General features: G+C 42.3%; 1 protein-coding gene across 2 annotated transcripts in view; it reads left to right on the forward strand.

Moving 5' to 3' along the window:
* The window catches only part of PARP8 (poly(ADP-ribose) polymerase family member 8), a 166,062-nt gene that overhangs the window by 55,783 nt on the left and 86,190 nt on the right, over positions 1 to 24,089 (forward strand). For both annotated transcript variants that reach the window (XM_005282179.5, XM_024105632.3), the window contains exons 3-4: positions 21,985 to 22,022; positions 23,750 to 23,839. In XM_005282179.5, coding sequence (XP_005282236.1) covers positions 21,985 to 22,022; positions 23,750 to 23,839 — 128 coding nt within the window. The remainder of the gene's footprint in view (positions 1 to 21,984; positions 22,023 to 23,749; positions 23,840 to 24,089) is intronic.

Here is a 24,089-nt window from a genome sequence, read left to right on the forward strand (position 1 = left end):
AACTCTCACTCCACCCCTGCAGACAGCTCTAGTAGTAGAAGGCTCTCATTCCCCCAAATTTGACAAGTTCTTTCCTTCCCGCCTCACACAAGCCCCCGTCCAAGTTTCACCTCCCAGTTTCATGTGTAGTTGCTAATAAAAAATACGTTTCTGTTAATTACTGTTTCCATCATGTTCTTTTGGAGGAGGGGGGGAAGGGGGTTGGTAATTGGACAGGACAGTCACCTTTAGCAGGGTACATAGGCGGGGGCAGGTCCAGCAGCAGGGCACATACACAGTGCAATCACTAGTTACCCTGGTCAGTCTGGGAGGTGGTTTTCATGTTCTGTGGTGGGGGGTGGGTTGCTCTGTGACTTTGTGGCGGGGGAGAGCAGTTACAGATCTTATGCGGCGGTCCTTATCCTGGATCACAGAGCCATGCAGCAGGGGATCTGTAACCGACCTCCCCCTGCCACAAAGTCACATAGCCCCCCCATACACACAGTCCCGATCAGGAGGGGTGACAGGCTCCGTTGAAACAACCAGTCCACCACTGCGGAGCCTGTCAATCCTGGAGTTTAGAAGCGTCATTTGCGTCACTACACTACACCCACTCCCCACCACAGTCTGCGTCCCTGGTTTAAAACATTCCTGCGAAAACAGTAATAAAGAAAACGGTGTTCATTAACAAAGTAGAAGTGATTTTATTTCTAAACGTGTGTTGGAAGGGGGTGAAGGGGGTATGTAACTGGAGAGGATAGTCAACATTAACTGGGTAAAGAAACGGGGGCAGGTTCAGCTTCTCTGTACACAAACTTAAAAGTCACAGGTTACCCTGCTCACTCAGGAACCTAGCTTTCAAAGCCTCCCGGATGCACAGCGCGTCCCGCTGGGCTCTTCTAATCACCCGGCTGTCTGGCTGGGCATAATCAGAAGCCAGGCTATTTTCCTCAACCTCCCACCCCGCCATAAAGGTCTCCCCCTTGCTCTCACAGAGATTGTGGAGCACACAGCAAGCTGCTATAACAATGGGGATATTGGTTTCGCTGAGATCACAGCAAGTCAGTAAGCTTCTCCATCTCCCCTTGAGACGGCCAAAAGCACACTCCACCACCATTCTGCACTTGCTCAGCCGGTAGTTGAAGAGTTCTTTTTCAGTGTCCAGGGCGCCAGTATAGGGCTTCATGAGCCAGGGCATTAGCGGGTAGGCTGGGTCCCCGAGGATGACTATAGGCATCTCCACATCCCCAATGGTTATTTTGTGGTCCGGGAAGTAAGTACCTTCCTGCAGCCGTCTAAACAGACCAGAGTTCCTGAAAACACGAGCGTCATGAACCTTGCCCGGCCATCCGACGTAGATGTTGGTAAAACGTCCCCTGTGGTCCACCAGTGCTTGCAGCACCATGGAAAAGTAGCCCTTTCTGTTAATGTACTGGCTGGCCTGGTGGTCCGGTGCCAGGATAGGGATGTGAGTTCCATCGATGGCCCCACCGCAGTTTGGGAATCCCATCGTTGCGAAGCCATCTATGATCACCTCCACGTTTCCCAGGGTCACTACCTTTGACAGCAGTACATCAACGATTGCCTTGGCTACTTGCATCACAACAACCCCCACAGTAGATTTGCCCACGCCAAAGTGGGTTCGCGACTGACCGGTAGCTGTCTGGCGTTGCAAGCTTCCAGAGGGCTATGGCCACTCGCTTCTGGACAGTCAGGGCTGCTCGCATCCGGGTGTCATTGCGCTTCAGGGCAGGGGACAGCAACTCACAAAGTTCAAGGAAAGTTTCCTTACGCATGCGAAAGTTTCGCAGCCACTGGGATCATCCCAGACCTGCAGCACTATGCGGTCCCACCAGTCCGTGCTTGTTTCCCGGGCCCAGAATCGCCGTTCCACAACATCCACATGACCCATTGCCACCGTGATGTCCTCGGCGCTGGGTCCCGTGCTTTCTGACAGGTGCTACTCTCAGACTTCAGGCCCTCACCGCGGTGCCGTAGCCTCCTCGCCTGACTTATCTGCATCTGCCTCTGGGAAAGGTGGATGATAAGCTGCGAGGCGTTGAGAACGGCCACAACTGCAGCGATGGTCGCAGTGGGCTCCATGCTCGCAGTGCTGTGGCGTCCGCGCTGTCACTGACTAGAAAAGTGCGCGAACTGATTTCCCGCCGGCGCTTTCAGGGAGGGAGGGCGGGAGTGATGGACGGATGACGACAGTTACCCAAAAGCACCCTCGACACATTTTTTTACCCAGAAGGCATTGGCGGCTCCACCCAGAATTCCAATGGGCAGCGGGGACTGCGGGAACTGTGGGATAGCTGCCCACAGTGCACCGCTTCCAATGTCGACGCTTTCCCCGTTAGTGTGGACTCACAAAGTCGAATTACTGTCCTTAGTGTGGACACACACGTTCGAATTTGCAATATCGATTCCAAAAATTCGATTTAAGTAAAATCGAACTACTCTCGTAGTTTAGACATACCCTAAGTTAGTGTATGCTTTTGAAACATAGGCCTAAGAGCCTTGCCCAAGGGAATACCCCTTGTCAGTGGGATAGAACTGGGAATATAGCTGTCTTTACCACTTCCTTTGGGAGACTGTTTCACCATTTAACAAGGCTCACCACTAAAAAATATTCCTGGTATTCAGCATAGTTACATTTTTTTAATTTCACCCAAATATAGCTAGTTATTTCTCCCCTGGGCCATCTATAAATATATTATTTTTTAATGTTTATATACTAGTTACTTTCATCATATTCCCCAGCCCCCTTAACCAGGTATTTGCTTGTCCAAGCTCTATCCAATTAGTTTTCTGAACCTATTTTGTTTCTACACATATTTAGTTACTTTCCTCATTAGCCAACAATCATTTATGATGGTGTTGGCTGAGCTTCCTCCAGTTTGTTCACATCTTTCTAATACTGAAGTGCCCAGAATTGAATTCAGTATTTAAGGTGCTGTATCACCTGTTCCCTAGAGATTGGTGCTATCACCTCCCTGCAAACATTTTCATGGCCTTTCTTGTCCCCCAAACTCATTTCTAATTGGCTGTCCACTGTTACAGTTGGTCCTCCATGCTATATGGCATTGGAGTCCAGAAGAGGCATCCATAATTACCAAGAAATAAAAAGTATACAAAATTTGCTTCTGGGCTCCATACTAACCCTGTGACTTTAAAAGGGCTATAAGGAAATTCAGGTATTAAAATATTCTGGAATTTTCCTCACAATGTCTACAATGAAGAGCAAAGGAAAAAAATGAGACTGTACAGCAGATATGAATTACTGTATGATTCTGAGAGAAAACTTAAAACATTTGTGTGTTGTTTGTAATGCCACAGGTATGGTCTTTTATAAAACATACTGTTTATACGTAGTATCGACCAAATTTTAAAAGCTAGGCACATGCCGTTGCACATGCCTAATTTATGTGTACCAGTCCCCAGTGTGGTTACTAAGCCAGGAGTCTGTGTGTGCACATGGGCAGTTAGGTAGATAATTGGCCATGTGTGTATGCAGTTATTCAGATTGTGTGCATACATATTTTCGTGAAAAAATCTGGTGTATGCAAACATATATGTGCAATTATACATGCCTAACAGAAAACGGGCTCTATATGATTGATATATTGAATACAGACAAGGCCAAAATAAAACTCTTTTCTCAGTTTAACATAAGTACATAAGAACATAAGAAAGGCCATACCGGGTCAGACTAAAGGTCCATCTAGCCCAGTATCCTGTCTACCGACAGTGGCCAATGCCAGGTGCCCCAGAGGGAGTGAACCTAACAGGCAATGATCAAGTAATCTCTCTCCTGCCATCCATCTTCACCCTCTGACAGACAGAGGCTAGGGACACCATTCCTTACCCGTCCTGGCTAATAGCCATTAATGGACTTAACCACCATGAATTTATCCAGTTCTCTTTTAAACTCTGTTATAGTCCTAGCCTTCACTACCTCCTCAGGTAAGGAGTTCCACAAGTTGACTGTGCGCTGCGTGAAGAACTTCCTTTTATTTGTTTTAAACCTGATGCCTATTAATTTCATTTGACAACCCCTAGTTCTTGTATTATGGGAATAAGTAAATAACTTTTCCTTATCCACTTTCTCCACATCACTCATGATTTTATATACCTCTATCATATCCCCCCTTAGTCTCCTCTTTTCCAAGCTGAAGAGTCCTAGCCTCTTTAATCTCTCCTCATATGGGACCTGTTCCAAACCCTTAATCATTTTAGTTGCTCTTTTCTGAACCTTTTCTAGTGCCAGTATGTCTTTTTTTGAGATGAGGAGACCACATCTGTACGCAGTATTCAAGATGAGGGCGTACCATCAATTTATATAAGGGCAATAATATATTCTCAGTCTTATTCTCTATCCCCTTTTTAATGATTCCTCACATCCTGTTTGAAAATGTCCACGCAGTGTGCAGAGGCGGTCAAAAAAGCAGAGAGTTTGAAGGCCAAGTTTATAGTTTGAAGGCCAAATTCTGTCCTTGAATGTGTTCATTCAGCTCCCATTGAAGTTAACAGGCCATAGACATTAACCTAAAGGAAAAAAATAGCCTTTAGTCCACAGAAATGTCATGTTCACTAATATCTGGAAGTATTGTGGACTAGATATATGGGAAATGTAAAATTACTGATGCCATTATACTGATACTGTCCAACATACTGAAGGATTGGAGAGTAAATAGCAAAAGATTTCATTTTTTATTATTTTTTTTCAAAACCCATACTAGCAGAGGCAGTCAGACACCTGATCAGATAAATAAGCAAAATGCCAATGAATTTATAGAGTGATCTCAGAAGGAGAATTAGAACATGACTCCTTAGCCAAATGCTTTGTCATGTAAGGAAAAGGTGCATCTCCATTGCTTTATGGCATAATAGGATTGTACAGTACATACCCTCCATGGTTTCTTACAGCTTTATTTATTGGCTTTTGCGTTAGGGTTGTGCCTTTTCCAGGGATATGCCTTTTTCCATTCTTGTGAAAATCAGCCCAAATTTGTCCAAGTTATAAGTCTTTGACAAATTGCAGTTCATGCCTGCTTGGTAAAGACTTCCTTGATTTTAGTAGCTAAGTTCCTTGAGGGTTCTGTCCACAGAGAAGTATTCAAATGCCTCATTCAAATGCGAAAGGAACAAAAGCTGAACCCGTGGGGTAAGGGATAGGGTTGGAACACTAGGATTTGAAACAACCAGGAAGGGAGAGGGAAATTGGGGCTGGGAGTTGGGATGGGAGGGAGAGACTAAGATTGGCTGGGCAAGGAAACTGGATCTGGGAGCTGAGGATGAAAATAGGGTGAAACATTATTAGGAGCCAGTAGATGGTTGAGAGATTGAGATTGGTTGAGGAGCAAAGGAAAGACTGGAAATGAGAACCATCAGGGCACGGGGAAGGAGGTGAGGGGAAACAGACTTGACAAGGAACGGTGGGAAGAGAGGAGAAGTGAGCCTAGTTGGGCAAATAAACTGGCTCAAGTAGTTGGTGGGGCTAAGAGGGTGGAAAGACACTGACATTGGACGAGGATCCCAGTGTGGGAGATTAGAACTGAGAGCCAGTGGGAACAGGGAACATGTTTGGTGGCAGAGTGAGGGAGGTAACTGGAGATCACAGTGGGGAAGGTACACAGATTGGATTATGAGCCAAGATGAGGAGAACTGGGACTGGCTGAACAAGGCGACTGAGGCTGGGATAAGAAGCTTGAGAAGTGAATACTGGGACAGGGTAGGCAAAGAGAATGGTAGTGGTAAAAGGATCCAGAAGTAGGGAAGAGACTGGGACAAGGACAAATTTGAAAGGATGGGGCAGATGGGGTCAAGCTTGGGTAAAGGGTAAGAAGAGTCTGTGCCCACTAGAGCACACACCCCCTCCAGAGCCTGGACTGCAATCCAAGTTTCCTAAGTCTCACCATTCCTCTGCTATCAGCAAAAATCTGTAAAGACACAGTGTGTGTCTTTATTCTAGTGCTGCTCCACATAGAGGATGACACCCTGCTATTGCTGTCAGTTACTTTGTTAGTTCAAGTTTCACAGGTCTGGGTGGTGGATCTAAAGGTTCCAACCCTGCTGATGATACATATTGGTGCCAATATGATGCCAAATGATGGAAATTCTTTCTTTTTTATTTTTTTCAGTTACTTAACAAAAAAAAAACCTAGGAAATTACACACAAAAATGATTTCAAAACAATATTATTAAAGTTACAAAGTCAAGCTCTCAAACAATGGGCAATGCCACAATTAAAGTTGTTTGTGCAACCTTAATTCAGCCCTCTTGTCCATATGCCTTATGATACAGTCAGTATGTGATCATATAATTAAAGAATGTCAATTTTCTCCACAGGTCCCCTGCCTCATTTACTACACAGGATAGGGCCTGGTCTGGGAATGAATCAGAGTTTTGTAGTGAAGGAGGCTGTTACCTGTAGAACCATACCTAATTTGTTGCAGAAGTTGGAAGGTGTGTTTATTGCAGATAGTGGGATGAGTGGGCCAAGGCCTGCTCAAATTTAAAGTCATGCATCCTCAACCAAGGGGCAGGAGCCACTGAACCCAGGCAGCAAATGAATATGAGAGACGACAAATGAAAAAGACAGGGATGGGAGTGACGGGCAAAAGTTGAAAATCAGGGATACAGAAGGGGACACTGAGCAAAGAATTCCCAACAACACCCATTGCTCCTCAAAGGTGTCTAAGGATTCAGTGGACACTGACCTGAGGAACTCTGCCCAGAGATGTGATCAGACCATGGACTGGAACTAGGCCCCACTTTTGCAGAGCACCTCCCTTTCAAGCTTCCTCCTTACAGTTTGGTGGATGGCCATCTTGGCCAACTCCAGGAGGAGGTTGATGAGGAGGTCTCACACTTTATGTGGCCGTGTGCTAGGACAAACAAGTGAGGGGAGAAGTGCAGCTAGAGCCACAGTAAGAAATTCTGGAGGAGTTAGAAGAGGGGCTGCAGCCTGATGCATTCTGTGTAGATGTGCTCCAGGGTCTCTCGCCCACAGAAGAGACAGGTGTCTGGGGATTCTGTGAACTGTGCCAAATACATGCCCATTGCTCACAGCTCCAGGGAGGATCTGCCAGTTAATCTCCCCAGTGGACCATGGAAGAAGAGTGGAGTATAGACTGGCCTACCGGGGCTCCCTGCCCCCCCATAGATGGCAACAGGTCCCACCACTTGGTGTTGGGGAGGGACATGAGGGCAAAGAAGTGGATGGTATGGAGCACAAATGTATACAGGTGTGCTCGAGGCAAGGTTTGGAGATGGACTGGCTGGATAGCATTCAGCAGATTCAGATGGCATGTTGGGAAGGCTCATGGAACTGGGGCCCAAAGACAAGCTCCAATGGGCTAAGGGCTAGAGATGGGCCAGGAGCATACTCCCATAGGACCTGCTCAAGATAAGCAAAAGTAATGGGGGTCAAGATTGCCCTCAGCTCCTTAAGCACATGGGGGACCTGCAGGATGGGCAGTCCCATGCATTAGCTGAGCACCACAGGATGACCTGGTCCCTCTGACAGTAGTGCAGGAAGTCTCCTAGTCTGGTAACATAAACCAGGATCACCTTCAGGTGCACGAACAGGGACTCCACCACTTGCATACAAGAATGAGGGTTATATAGCAGGGGTTCTGCAAGCAGATCCTCCCCATTGGCGGCTGCTATAGACCTGGTCTCAGAGACTAGCTTGCAAGTCCTGAGAAGGTCATGGTAAAAAACTGGCAGCTCAGAGAGGTCTTGGGGGAGACCTCTCGGATGGAGATAGAAGAGCTGCTGGTCGTATCGGAGCCCATGGAGACTGTGGAGGAAGGCCAGCACCAGAACAGTCCATGCCCAATTGTGATTATCTTAAAAGAATCTCTGCAGGGCTTGAAGGCAGAAGGCATGGACCTGGCTGTGGATGCAGACCAGGCCCTGTCCGTCCTCCTCCATTGGGAGACTCAGGACATCTGTGGAGACCCAGTGCACCCCTGTCCAGAGAAACTCAAGGATCTTCTTCTGGAGGCTGGCCAGGTTGCCTGGAGTAGGAGCAGGATGTTGAACTGGTGCCAGAACATGGGCAGGACTAGCTGGTTGATCACCAACACCCTCTTCCAAAGGGAAAGGCACCACAGCAGCCCCATCCACCTCTGCAACAATTAGATACCCTGACCTCCAATTCTCCAGCATGGAGGGAGTGGTGGAAAGGTACACTCCAAGATAGAGCAGCAAACCTGCGCCTCATTGGATGGCACAGAGCATGGGTAGGAGGAAGCTCACCTGCCACTCATCACCAATCATCAGGCCAGAGCTCTTCATGCAGTTGACCCAGACAGAAGAGGCTGCCGAATAGATGGCATGGCAAGCCTCCATTGATGCCACATCTCCTGGGTCTTGGGCAACGAGGATTGCGTTGTTTGCATACACAGGTCCGGCTCTTGAAGCACCAACCTCATCATCCTGTTATGGAGGAGACAGAGGAAGGGCTTGATGGCGATGACACACATCTGGCCAGAGAGCACACAGCCCTGATGTACCCCTTGAATGAAGATGATAGGGTTAGTCAAGGCGTGTAATGAATGAAAGAGGGGGACTGCAGGAGGAGAAAAGGATGGTCTTGTGGTTAAAGCAGTTGAATGCTGCCCTGGAGAACTGGATTATATCCCTACCTGTCCAACAGTGACTGTGTGATGCTGTAGGAAAGTCACTTAAGGCAAACTTTTCAATGATGGTATGTTTCTCATTTCTGAGTGCCTGATTTGAGACACTGTGGTCTGAATTGCAGAAGTGCTGAGCGTGAGCACTCACTGCTGCAACTGAAAACCATGGGAGCTGTGCTTTGAACATTTAAAGTGCTATATAATGCTAAATATTCTGAAAAATTAGGTCCCAGTCCTTTCAACTAGTATCCAAAATTAGTGGATACTTTTTTACTTTAATTGCTCTGTGCCTCAGTCCCTTTTGTGTAAAATGGGGAACTAGTACCCGCTCACAAGGGTGTTGTGAAAATAAATCCATCAATGTTTGTGAAGTACTCTAATATTATAGGTTTCAGAGTAGCAGCCGTGTTAGTCTGTATCCGCAAAAAGAACAGGAGTACTTGTGGCACCTTAGAGACTAACGAATTTATTAAAAGTCTATGAAGAAACTGATGATTCCCTGTACTGAATGGGGTTTGGAAAGTATGCAGTAAATAAGACGTGGCCACATTTTGAACAACGAGAAAACAAAATATTGAATAACTGCTCTTTAAGTGAACACTAATCATTCTGTGCGCTGAATGAGGCAGGGATCCTGTGGAAAAATTATGTTATTATATAGTTTAAGACTCTTTCATAATGCATACACATAAGGGTGGGGTGTGAATTAAATTTGCCCAGGCAACCTTAATTCTGGCATTTCCTAATGTTTGAGTACTTGACTTTGTAACTTTAATAGTGTTCTTTTAATGTAGTTCTTTATATGTAATAATTATGTAATTCACATGAAATATCTAGACAGTTTTTCAGTTCTCCCAGATTTAGTTATTTAATTAATTTTTATTATTTATATTTTAGAAATATCCTCATCCAATGCTCCTGTCAGATGACTAGGAGCAATTGAGACCTCTAGAAGCTGTGTACGTTTACTAGAAGTTGAATTGCCATGCTTATGCAATGGAAACTCTGCAAAAGGGAAATGGTTGAGCTGCAGCATTTTGTATCCCTTTTATTTGCATAACAGGCTAAATCAAGCATTGTTTTCTGAATAACTTTCACCACTTGATTCAGATGCAGTGAGGCATGGGTGTGTGAAAGGGCCAGTGATATAAATTATTCTTAGTGACAAATGCAAACTTATAATACGTTTGACTCAGCATCTCTGTTTCCATTGAGTTACTGCAGGAAATGAAAGGAGTAATATTTTCAATATATGACAATGCTTGTATCTTTTTTTAATGGTTTTAATTTGTCATGAGACAGAAATGATGTATTTGTCTGGGACAGATGATCACATGTACATTCTCCAACACCTGTATTATCAGAGGAAAAGATTACTCAGAATCATTTATGATGCTATTGTGACATTGGCAAGTGAGGTTTAAGGAGATTAGGAGTTTACTGAGGATACGAGACAGTGTGGTGTACACATTTCAAGTGGCTAGCAGCATACCTTGCTAATTCTATCTGCTAAAATAATGATTGATGCTAGCTTATCAAGTATTGGATCACAAGAGATGTTAAAATTTGTTGAACTAATACATGTGTCCAAGTATGATGTTAGAGGGTCTGTATTTCTGAGGACAAAATGCAGGGACACAAAAATCATTTTCATACAATGTTAAAAAAGTTGAGCTGTCTACAGATTCATGATGATCTTTGTTTTAATGCTGAGTCTGGAAGATTATATAGATGTATTGTGACGGTTTGGATCACGGAAACCCCCTTGGGAGCTGCCACCAGATGTGCAAAGACTACCTCTGCTCCTGTTTTCCCTGCCAGCTCAGGACTCCAGCACCCTGTCTTACTGAGCCAGACTCTCCCATCTGCTCCAACACGGACCCAGGGTCTGAATCACTTGCCCCAAAGCTGCAAGTTTACCTGAAAACAGCTCCCAGAAGTGTGCTTGTCTTTAGCACTCAGATGCCCAACTCCCAATGGGGTCTAAACCCAGATAAATCCGTTTTACCCTGCATAAAGCTTATGCAGGGCAAACTCATAAATTGTTCGCCCTCTATAACACTGATAGAGAGATATGCACAGTTGTTTGCTCCCCCAGGTATTAATACATACTCTGAGTAAATTACTAAATAAAAAGTGATTTTATTTAATACAGACAGTAGGATTTAAGTGGTTCCAAGTAGTAACAGACAGAACAAAGTAAGTCATCAAGCAAAATAAAATAAAATGCGCAAATCTATGCCTAATCAAACTGAATACAGATAATCTCACCCTCAGAGATGCTTCAGTAAGTTTTTTCTCAGACTGGACGCCTTCCAGGCCTGGGCACAATTCTTTCCCCTGGTACAGCTCTTGTTCCAGCTCAGGTGACAGCTAGGGGATTCTTCATGATGGCTCCTCTCTCCCCTTTGTTTTCTTCCACCCCTTTATATATCTTTTGCATAAGGCGGGAACCCTTTGTCCCTCTGGGTTTCCACCCCCCCTCACTGGAAAAGCACCAGGTTAAAGATGGATTCCAGTTCAGGTGACATGATCACATGTCACTGCAAGACTTCATTACTCACTTGCCAGCACACACATATACAGGAAGACTCACAGGTAAACACAGCCATCTGCAGACAATGGGAGTCATCAAGATTCCAAACCAGAATTAATGGCCCACACTTTACATAATTACAATAGGCCCTCAGAGTTATATTTTATATTTCTAGTTTTAGATACAAGAGTGGTACATTTATACAAATCGGATGATCACACTCAGTAGATTATAAGCTTTGTAATGATACCTTACAAGAGACCTTTTGCATGAAGCATATCCCAGTTACATTATATTCACTTATTATCATGTTTTTATAAAACCATATAGACTGCACAACGTCACATGTATGAGCTGATATAAGTCATTACTACTTGTGTCTGTGTAAAGACTACCTGGAATAGTTCTTGGAAGTTTTACCAGAGAGGTTAAATATTTATTTATTCATAGAACAAAACAGAAAGCAGGAGTGTTCTAGGCATCAGTAGTTGTGGCCTCTCTGTTGTTAGTCCATAATCTTTTGTTAAGCACTGAAAACTACCACTGTCTTCAGCGGGCTTTGGCTCAAGCCATCAAAAAAGAAAATAAAATATATTTGAAATAATTAAAACACCCTAGTTGCAGTCATTTAATACTCCCCCTCTCCATACCTTCCATAAAGTTCTCAATAGTGAGAAATTTAATGAAGCTTTTTTTTGTTCATGGATTTGTGTCTTATTACCTTTATTATAATAATTATTATTGTTAATATTACTATTTTTGGAATTTTTCAGCTTACTGTATTGCCTAAATAAATAAATAAAATGAAAGAAATGATTCATTTTATAAGTCATTTTTACTTTTTAGTTATATTTGATTTTAATCCTCTGCAGAAAAAAAAATCCTCTTTTTCAAAACAATTATTTTGATTCATGTGGAAGACTGAACTTAAAAAAAATCAATATATTTTATTTTTGTTTGAAAAAGCCTTGATGCAAACTTTTATTTTCAGAATTAAATCATGTCACATGATATCCTTCAGTAAACATTGTGAGATTTTCTAACACGTATAATTTAATTCATTTTGTATTTGTATTCCACATTTTCAGATGATCTGATAAGGTCTACACTGCAACCTAATTCTCAAGGCTATATAAATATAGGATGATGGCAGCATTATAGAAATATTATGAAGTAAATGTTTATCATAACGTAAGAACAGTGTTTAACATAACATAAGAACAGCCATAAAGGGTCAGACCAATGGTCCATCTAGCCCAGTATACTGACTTCTGACAGTGGCCGGTGCTAGATGCCTCAGAAGGAATATAATATGTGCATGTAGGTATGTACTTTTGTGGCAGTAATTTTACATAACTGAAACTGATTTTTGTCCTATATATATTTTACCACCTAATATTGTGCTGCTTTCCTGTAAAGATGCATTAATGAATGACCAGTAGTATTTGCTGATCTTTTTAGCTGGTAAACTTAAGTACTGATTGCTTTCCATGCTAATATGATTTCCAGTCCATTAAAGATTATATTGGGGAGTTAGTAAGTTTGGCTAGAGATATGTACAATAAATACTAGCAATAGTTCATAGAACATTTACTTCATAAAAATTCTATGATGCTGCCATCATCCTATATTTTATATAACCCTGAAAACTGGGTTAAAATGTAGTCTTTAGCAGATCACCTCAAAATATGCTGCATTCGTTTAAGAGATCCAGAATAGCAAGGAGGCTATAATTTAGAAGAGTTCTTCCACACAGCTGTCTAGGAAGTTAGTACAGAACTTGGTAGCACAAAGTGTGGCTCTAGCAAGTAATATTTTGCCTGTTCATCATTCTTAAATTATTTTACTAATAATATTTAGCATTCACTTACAAGTATAATAGTGAGATTTTTTCAACACTGAAAGACCTTCACGAAGCACAGCCACTGAGTTGAGGTATTGTGACATTTTAACTTTAAGTAATATTTTAGTGCTCTGCTTGTTTTTAAATGACTTATAACCAGGCAGCCATGTTGTCTGCACTGTGTTCATTATGAGATAAATTGTTTGTCTCCAAACTGGCATTTTGATAGGGTCTTCCTGGTGGCAAAGTTCAGTAAGTAAAAGAGGTCTTTAGTCCTTATAAGGTAACCTGCAAATGGCTGCAGGGTCTATTCTGCTCTCATTTGCATGGCATGCATGCCACATTTATTAACAAGCAAATTAAGAGAGACATGAAACTGAAGCCTTCTGTATACAGAATATTTTAACTATTGATTTTGAATTGACATATTACTCTTCTTAATGAAGTGCTTAAGACTAACACAATGTCGATTATACTTTTTTAAAATTTCCACCGTGTATTCCAAATGAAGAGAAAAATCACCTACCCTTTGGAAAACCGACCATTTTCCAGGTGACTAGCACCTTAAAATTGGTATCACTTCCTGCTCTTCCCCCCCAAGAATATATATGGAACACTTATGCATTAAGTATTACGGAAGGATTAAGCATTATAGAAGGGTGAGCTGAGATTCCCTCTTCGAGTTAGTCCATCTTTTCTTCTTTTGGAAATAGTCATGACTTTTCTGCCTGTGTTCCTCACGTGACTTACTACCCAGCTATCGATTGTCAATGTGGGCCAGTAACCAGAGTTGCAGAGGTTTTCTGGCCAAGAAAGAATGTCCAAGATGGAACAGATATGGAACCAAAATGAATCTGAGTTATGGAGCTGAGCCAGAGGCAGAAGTGATGTGTGAGAAGTGGGAAGGAGTTGGCTTGGTGAGTCCTGACCAAATTGTAATTCCTGATGGGGCAGAAGGGGCCTTACTATGATGTGGATGACGGTAGAGAGAAAAGCTGAAGATCAGAATTTTGTAGAGGATTTGGGTGCCTTCTTGAGACAGAGAGAGCAAAGAGGTAAAAATTGGAATGGAGTCATCATCAGTATAATTAATTGACAAAGGGTGGTTGAGAGAGACAAGCTTTCAAACTACACAGAGCTTTATTTTCAGATCTAGGAAAGATACAGTGAGTGTCACAGCTAAATACTAGGTAGAACAGATTGTTTAGCATAGGTAGTGCACAGGTATTATAAGGGACCATTCAAGGTGGAGTGGCCCCTTAACACGTCTACAGTCACAGGACAAAAAAGGTCAGGGGATTAGTGAGTTACTGATTGTTGTAATAAGCCATAAATCCAGTATCTCTGTGTAGTCCATGATTTTTAGTGTTTAGCAGAGTAATGAATTTAAGCTTCCAGGCTCATCGTTTGAAAGTGTTGTGCAGGTTTCCTTAGAAGATGAGGACTGATAGGTCAGATATAAAGTTATTGCTTTGTGAAAAGTGTTCACTTTCAAATTAGGGTGTTTTTGTCTTTTATTGTTTTCCTGTGTGAGTTCATTTGAGAGCATAGTCATTGTCTGGTTTCACCCACACAGTTGTTATTTATACCACATAATTGTTGTTGAGTGCACTGGATGATATCACATGTTGTGATAAGCATATGTAGGATCCATGGATCTTGACAGGTGTGTTTGGGGGGTGTTGATCATTGTTGCAGTGGAGATATGTCTGCAGGTTTTACCTGTGTTGTTCTAGCAGGGTCTGGTGTCACTTTGAGCAGGCATGTCCTGGAAACTGGTACAACACTAATCCCCCACCTTCTTTTTTGTCCTATGATGGCAGAGGTGTTAATGGGCCACTCCACCTTGAATGGTCCCTTAGAATATGTCTATGCTAAAACAATCTGTTCCACCTTGTATTTAGCTGTGAGATGCAGAGTACCTTTCCCAGACCTGAGGAAAAGCTCCGTGTAGCTTGAAAGCTTGTCTCTCTCATCACAGAAGAAGGTCTACTAAAAGATATTACCTCACGCACTTTGTTTCTCTAACATCCTTGGATCAACACGGCTACAACAACATAGTATAATTCATTGACATTCATGAAATGTTGTTAAACAGTTGTACAGTACATGAAGATAATTGAGAGAAATAAAATTGTGATAGTTCATGGCCAAATTCTAATCTCAGATACACCAATATAATTCCACCATAATTCCATTGACGTCAGTGCAATTACACCGGATTTATACTTATGTGAGAGCAGAATTGGATGCTTGTTCCTGTTCCTTCTCCCCACCCCATGTAATATATATACTATATCTTACTTCCAAAATACAGCATAAAAATGTCTGTTCTAAATAATGTTATCCTTTCAAAAGCAATGAATAAGTAATTAATTAGATACTTTGGCCCAAAGTGGTCCCTTTTGTAATTCTGTGGACTTCAGTGAAGTTACACTATGGATCCTTTTGGCACTCCAATTTTTTTTAACGTAGGCCCTCAGTGTAGTCTTATTGTTGTATTTGAGGTTGTAAATCTGTCTTTAACTCATTTTATTGAGCTTTCATGCATTGACTAGAATGTTGACCTAATAGGTCTTTTTTCATCTCTAACTTTTATTCTTTATGAGATGGATCTAAGGTTGTGAATGTGTCTTAAGCAAAAAGAGCTTCATTAGAATTCTGTAATTCCAAATTTCTAGATGTCAGAAAGTGTAGAAATGATTAGTTAAGGTAGAAAACCAGTCTTCACCCTCTTCTCTTAACCCTGCCCCTCCACTGTATATCGGCAGGAGACCTTACGAGCTGTTACAAGAAGGAAACTTAAGTTTTCTTCCTTCAATATATTTATTACAATAGCATGTGCTTTTGTTGTGTAATGATATTATCTGTACCCGCACTTCCATTTTCTGTCAGCCATAAGCCTGTATTACAAAAAATGCAAAGGGTTTGCCTGCCACCCATGTGTACAGGAAGAAGATGATAAAGATTGATCTCAGATTAGGTCAGAGGCATGGGATCTCTAACTAAAATTGAGAGGCTAATTAGAACAAGGCGGTGGATCGGGCACAGTATTATGTATATGGCTCGTATGTTGGGATACATGATCCATGCTACAGTGGTTTGGATCTCCAGTCCATAAGTAATTTGTAAGTTTATAGCTCTCGAACCAGTATGCAGAGATTTTTGAGGGAAATGTGGATGTCTGTGGTCTGAAATTGAATGATAGAAGGTGGTGCTCAAGGGCAAGGGGACCGAGTTAAAGCTGGGTTGGAAGCTTAGATGAATATCTCACTTTGGAAAATGTCCCAGTAAAGTCCGTTTGGTTGAAGGTATGCAGCAAATCTGATTAAACTATGTTACAAGAATTCTTAGGCCTAGTTCTCGTGAGAGCTTCATCTGCTTTGTACCATTCCTGCTGTGCCATACAGCTGGAAACCTAGTTTAAAGGGATTCATGAAGGAGAAACCTACAGGTGGGCTAGAGCAGGGTAGTGTGAACTTGATGGACTACATATGTGCATAAGTGTTTTCAGGATTGTGGCACGTTAGTAGCTTAACTGGTGTGGCTCTAGGACAATCCTATGATTTTGCAAACTATACTGTGATACATAAAACCTGCAATATTTAGACACAGAATGAGATGTTAAGAGTTGATATATAGCTGTAAACCCAAATGTATTTGTTTTTGCAGGTTTAAATCAGACACTTAACATTATGTGAGAACATTGCTGTGGTTTATTTTCCCTTGTATTTGTTTTTAATCCAAGTAAAACTCTAATGACTTGAAATCTTAAAATACAAAGATGCAACAACTGTTAGCTACTTTTTCTTGTTGTTAAGCTGCTCTGCTTCAGTAGACTGTTTGCTACTTGAGAGCTTTTTTCACTGGGGTTGTCTATGCAGAGGAGTATTGTTTAAAGCAGGGGTGGCCAACCTGAGCCTGAGAAGGAGCCAAAATTTACCAATGTACATTGCCAAAGAGCCACAGTAATACATCAGCAGCCCTCCATCAGCTTCACCTCCCTGGCTCCCAGCGCCTCCTGCCCACCGGCAGCTCCGCCGATCAGCGTCTCCCCCTCACTCCCCGCACCTCCCAATCAGCTGTTTCGTGGCATGCAGGAGGCTCTGGGGGGGGGAGGGGAGAGGAGCGAGGGCACGGCAGGCTCAGTGGAGGGGGCGGGAAGGGGTGGAGTGGGGGCAGGGCCCGTGGCAGAGCCAGGGGTTGAACAGCGAGCAGCCCCTGGCACATTGGAAAGTTGGCGCCTGTAGCTCCAGCTCCGGAGTCGGTGCCTGTAGCAGGAGCCGCATATTAACTTCTGAAGAGCCGCATGTGGCTCTGGAGCCACAGGTTGGCCACCCCTGGTTTAAAGGTTTTATTGCCATAGGCCTGATCCTATGTAGCCAATGGACTCCACACAGGAGTAGCAGTACACCTGGGCATACCCCTTTGCAGGATTGGGGCCACAGTATTCAGGTGTGATTTTGGTACTGCGTCATGGTAGTGGGTCAGGAATGAGCTTCTTCTAATCAAATTAGTATAAACCTGTCATCATCTTCTTCCCATATAATTATCAAGTGAAAGAGATTGAATGTGTTTGCTAAGAGCCTGATCCAGCACTCATATTGATGGCAATGGTAGCCTGTGCATTGTCTTCAATAAACATGTTCTGAGATATTGATGTATTGTCAGATTTGTTATATTTGGAAGCCTTTTCTTCAGTGGGCCATAATCTAATTTTATATATACACACACAGATATGGTATCTGTGAAATTCAGTTCCCTATACATACTACATGAAAATGAAATAAAATCCATACCTTTGTACCCACAAACATTTCAACCAACTTAAAAAAATACAGTAATGCCAAATCTCAGATGAGACTGTATATAAAGATAATCAATTCATCATAAAAATAACTACTGTTAAAAATCTTCGGTGATGAACATAGAGTGTATTACAAATGTGCACCCAAATCCGGTTTATGAACTCCCGTAAAATACAGATAAGGATTTTCAGGATTATCTCTGTAAATGGAGAACTAGTACAATATACACTTAAAACCATTTGCATGAAGCATACCCTGCATAAAATTATCATTAAACTAGGGCTGCAGCTATAAATGTGGATATTATTTTAAGCAATAAGTTTATTTTAAAATATCATAAGCAGTGAAACATGACATCTCGCTCTAACTTCTCATATGCTCCCTTAATGTTGTCTGCAAAGTAACAAATGTTTTGTAATAATATTTCTATTATAAAGGTTGTTCTGCGCTTGAAGGTCAAGGAATGTATTTGCTTTAGGATGTCTTCTACAAAGGAGCTGCTGTCTGTCACAGGAATAAGCTAAATCAGTGGTTATCAAACTGGGGGTTGGGACCCCTCAGGGGGTTGCGAGGTTATTACATGGGGGGTTGTGAGCTATCAGCCTCCATCCCAAATCCTGCTTTACATCCAGCATTTATAATGGTGTTAAATATATTAAAAAATGTTATTTTAATCTATAAGGGGGTCACACTCAGAGGCTGGCTATGTGAAAGGGGTCACCAGTACAAAAGTTTGAGAACTACTGAGCTAAATGATGCTGAGATAGCATCCTCACTAAGCCCATGCCACCACCTAAAACTTGTACCACTTTAACTATGCGGTTATTGTCTAGGGGTGCAACCTTCCTAATGCGGAGACAATTATATTAGTATAAATTTGACAGGTTTCAGAGTAACAGCCGTGTTAGTCTGTATCCGCAAAAAGAAGAACAGGAATACTTGTGGCACCTTAGAGACTAACAAATTTATTAGAGCATATTAGAGCATGCTCAGTATAAATTTGCTTATTCCTGTATGAGAAGGGAAATAAACTATACTGGTATAAGTAGCCAGGCTATCAAATTCATGGTCCATTTTGGTCAATTTCACGATCGTAGGATTTTAAAATTAGTCAATTTCACAGTTTCAGATGTTAACATCTGAAATTTCATGGTGTTGTTTTTGAGGGTCCTGACCCAAAAGGGTCACAAAGCTGTTGTAGGGGAATTGTGGGATTGCCACCCTCACATCTGCTCTGCCTTCAGAGCTGGGTTCTGAAGGCAGCAGCTGTGGAGCTCCTTCCTGTAGCTGGGGGAGGGTTCCCGGAGGTGGGTCTAATCTGGTCCTGGCTGGGCTGGGGAGGGACAGGCCACTTCTTCCCCTGCACACCTCTCTCTGGGGAGATCAGACCCATCTCCGAGTACCTCCCCCAGCTACAGGAAGCTCCACTGCCTAACTGAAATAGTAATACTGTATGTAGACTAGGTTTAAGTTAATTTAAATTGCCTCTCTCTGAGCCAGGGCTGGCTCCAGGCACCAGCCCACCAAGCTTGTGCTTGGGGCGGCACCTGGAGGGGGGGAGGCGCGGTGCTCCGGCTCTGGCCGCCGGGGAGAGCGGAGCCGCGGCGGGCTTGCCGCCCTCCCCCCGGTGCTCTGGCCACCGGGGAGAGCGGAGCCCTGGCCGGGGCTCGCTGCCCTCCCCCCGGGGCTCCGGCCGCCCTCCCCTGCCGTGCTGGGGGATGGGGGGGCGGGGGCGGCCGGAGGCTTTTTTGCCTGGGGCGGCAAAAAAGCCAGAGCCGGCCCTGCTCTGAGCACTGACAAAATAAAGTACAGAAGCTTTTTTGCTCTCTAAAGTTTTAGTCCGATGGGGTGTTAAACATCCACAATGTTCTTTGAAGTCAATTGCCATTGACGTGGTCAAACTTAACTCCCCAATCCTTGGTTCTCTCTTGGCCCAAACTGCCTTTGAAATCAGTTGGAGATTGGTTGAATAGTGACTGCCAGTCTTTGAGAGATTGTTCAAGTCTGGAATTGCTTTAAGGGTTCAATTAAAATATAGCAGGTGTACAATCGGTAGGAAGTAGCTTGCCATTAATGCATTCAAAATAATGTAGCTTTTCATGCATAGAAATGAGAGAAGTGTTTTGGCACTAAAACAAATTCAGTTTTTTAAACATTTTTCCGGAAGTTGAACGTAACTAATGTACGATTACAAGCATAAGCATTATGCTACTTCCCTCCACAGGTTCAAATGAACAGCTTTGTGTTCCCTAACTACGAGCTCAATTGTGCATGATAGGCAGAGCCTGAGTAAAGGCCGATGTGGAGGCGAACTGCCCCAGGGGGAGCTACATATGGCACAGTGCCTCCGAATGCTGCAGCATACATGGGGAGCACCCCATTATTATGCCCTTCCAGAGGGGTAGTACAAATTCCCCTGCACGCTCAGAAAATATTTAATTTTAAAGGGGGGAAACCACTATTTGCAGTGAATTTAATTAAATTTAATTACATTTTTGGTTTTCTTTCAACATCAGAAGTAAGAAATCTATAGGAAATAGACAGATTTCCTACTAAATTTTAGGCTTTAAACTAGATTGGCGGTGTTTCTAATAAAAATGCAGATTTTATTTTTTACTCCAAATTAACATCCCTTACTTTTTTAAGCATTTATTTATTTTTAACCTTGTGAACACATTTGTCTCTTTAAATTGCTTCTTCTGTGTGAAACATCATCATTTAATTTTAGTCTGGCAGTTAGATTTTCTCCTTTTACTCTCTCAAATGGAGGAAACTTCAAAATTTTGTGCAGATTTTATCTAGGAGTTCCCCTTCCCCACTCCAGGCTATTACTAGGAGCACAAAACCTTTCTTTTCTTTTCTTTTCTTTTCTTTTCTTTTCTTTTCTTTTCTTACTTTCTAACCTTGATTTCCTTTTTCATAACTTCAAGGTTTCCAAGCATCTCTGCCTCTTTTTCCCTTTTTCATGGTTTATTCACACATCTGTCTACTGTCCTCTGTCCCACTCTCCACTGGGACTAAATCATAGTTGCAAGGCTCCCCTTGACTTCAACAGGCTTTGGATCAGGACCTAAACTTGGTTGTAGTTGTTTGCAGAATCTGGCCTGAGGATATTTTTAATCCAAGGACCTGATCCTGAAGGTCCTATGCATGTAGAATCACCTCTTGATTCCACTGGGAGTTCTACCTATGGAGGACCAGCACTTTACTTTTTTCCTCATCAGTTTTACACTGATGTGACCATGCTGCACACACCAGAATGTATTATTTAGATATGCAGGTAGACACGTATTATATATATATGAATTCTGAAAAGAAAAGTACATGAATTATACAGTGGAAAGCTTTCAGCATGCTACAAAAATTAATTTGCTTGGTGTAAAATAAGGATGCACATTAACCTTCTTAAAAAAATTAAGTCCATGGGTCTGATTCAGCACTTAACTGCCAGTGGGCAGACTTCTACACCAGTGGTGGGCAACCTGCGGCCCATCAGGGTAATCTGCTGGCGAGCCACCAGACTGTTTGTTTACTTTTGCACGGCCTCCCACAGCTCCCAGTGGCCGCAGTTCACCATTCCGAGCCAGTGGAAGCTGTGGGAAGCATGTGCTGGCCACCGCAGGGACGTGCTGGCCACCGCTTCCCACAGCTACCATTGGCCAGGGACGGCGAACTGCAGCCACTGGGAGCTCCGGGCGACCGTGCAGAGGTAAACAAATGGTCTAGCGGCCTGCCAGTGGATTACCCTGATGGGCCACAGATTGTCCACCATTATTCTACACCTATACAATCCCACTGAAGTCAGTGTTATGCCCACATGGAACTAATTGTAGGATTGGGACATATGTATACATTTAAACAAATAAAACATAGTAGGCTCAATGGAGGCAGTGAAATATTACTGTAGAGAGAACACTTTGTAATACAATCATGATATTTTTAAGACAGTTTAATTTAGACCTGAGCTGGTTTAGCAGAAGTAAACCTTTGAAATGGGCCATTACATTTTTGAGCTAAGCACTTCAAAAGCTGTCAAAGTAGCTGTTGCCTCCTGTCTTAGAAGCTGTCAGAAATCTATAAATAAACAGATAATACAGAAGTAGAGAAAATTCTTCTGCTAACTGTTATTGTTATTAACACTCTTGTTTCTTTCTTTTTTGTTTCTTCCAGCATATCCTATTCAGTACATGTCTCGGAGGATTATCCAGGTATAGTGCAACATTCTTGTGCTTGAAGCAAATATCATTGTTAGAGCAATATTCAGAGGTTCAGATGAAGATATCTGAAAGAGCATTAATGTGTTCTAGGGGCTTCTTTTGCTAATCATTTCCTGTTAGTTAGATTGTTTTCACAGTCATTTCTCCTTTTCAGCCTTCATTTGTCAGCCAGGTTAGGGTGAGAAAACCTGATTCACGAGTTTAGCGAGAAGGGGGTTGTGACGCTTACCATGTCTAAAGCTGTCAATGATGATAATCTAAAAACAACCTAACTCCTGTTTGGTATGAAATATATAGCTTGATCCAGTAAAGTGCTGAACGTTCTGGCTCTGATCCAACAAAGCACTTAAACATATGCTTGAAGTCAATGGGACTACTTGTGTTCTTAATCTTAAGCATGTGCTTAGGTGCTTTGTTGCATCAGGCCTTTTAGGATCAAGACATAATAAGTCTTAAAGATCAAAACTACTGTAAATGACAAGAATCTGTATGCTCTTTTTGTAATATTTTTCATTTTAATATGTGTTCCACCTTTTAGAAAACTCCTAAACAAGTGACTAAGGCCCTAATCTTGCAAATTTATAGGTAAGAGTGGATCCATGTGCCCATGCAGAGCAAGAATAGACTGTGATCACCAAACAGACTGCTACTATGTTTAATAACCCAGAACAGATTGTTGCCCTAGATGTTTGGGTGTTAATTAGACTGAAGGGGAATCCTCAGCAGGTAAATTTGTAGATATTATAGGAACAGCTCAGGAAATTATGGGTACATCAGTTTCATACATTTCTGTTACCTATGTCACATCATCACTATGGCACTAGTAACAATGTTGAAATCATCACCTAAAACTGAATGAATTGCTTCACAAATCTCTGAGTGATTGGAAACAGCTGAACATTAAGCCTTAAGTCCCTGAACCATTGTGATGTGGCAACTGTCAGAAGTGGCAGCTATTGAAAAGTTGCATAATTGTAAGTGAAACTAAAACTATTTTAAATAGTAAGTTTGTCTCCACATTGTTTATACATTGCTGAAATCATTAAAGTATCACTGATATTTTTAGAAGTAGTATTAATGGCACTGAGCATGATCTTTGAAACCATTTCCTCATAATTGTAACATAATATTAGGATAATTATGCTCCAAAAGAGCTGTATATACTGTCAATGAGTATACTAAAGTTCCATTAATATGAACTGATACAGTGTATCTGCATGACTCCTGTGGGAGACATTGAGTATTTTGCCAGTAAATAAATGTCCATAATGATACACATTGGCTGACGTAGATTGTAGAAATGTTATTGCCTATTGTTCCGTGATCTTTGTATATTAACTAACACATGCTGTGATGATGCCAAATGAGCACCATGTATTTATGGTTGAAAGACCCAATCCTGCCAGAAGTGAATCACTGGGCCAGTGCATTGCCTTCAGTGGGACTCTGCATGGCACAGGAGGTCCATCCTGCCTAGAGCTCGTTGAAAGATCAGGGCCAAAGGAAGTTAACCTTCCTTTCTCCTACTTTTACATGTTTTGCATATTTAGGCACTTCAGCGCACATAGGAGACCCACAGATATGAAGTAGTTCCTTTATGTCACAGATGGAAGCATACTGGTGGGGCAGCCTGGGAGGCTGCTTGGATGGTGTCATTGGGCTGTGGATCAGGTCCTTATTATGTACCCATTATCCTAAGAACTGTTTCTCTTTTATAGATAACACATATGTTTCCAGTTCAGATAATGATGAAGATGTGTTAGTTACAACAGAGTCAATCCCAGTAATTTTCCATAGAATCGCAACAGGTAATATTGAGTCACAAATGATTTTTCAAGTTAAAGTTTTGTGGGGGACTGCAGGATACTGCCCATACATAAAAGATGATATGCCAATACGGATTGCTGAGCATCTTGTAGTTTTTTCACAAGCTCATTGTTGGGTATGGTCATACCTTTTGGAATAGAAGCAACTAAAATATTTCTTTTGGGGAGTGTATAGGCAATATATGTTTTCACTCATTGCATGGCTTGCAATCATGCTAAAGCAGTCCTATTT

The sequence above is a fragment of the Chrysemys picta genome, chromosome 6 (genome assembly GCF_011386835.1).
Source record: "Chrysemys picta bellii isolate R12L10 chromosome 6, ASM1138683v2, whole genome shotgun sequence".
NCBI classification, from domain to species: Eukaryota; Metazoa; Chordata; order Testudines; family Emydidae; genus Chrysemys; species Chrysemys picta.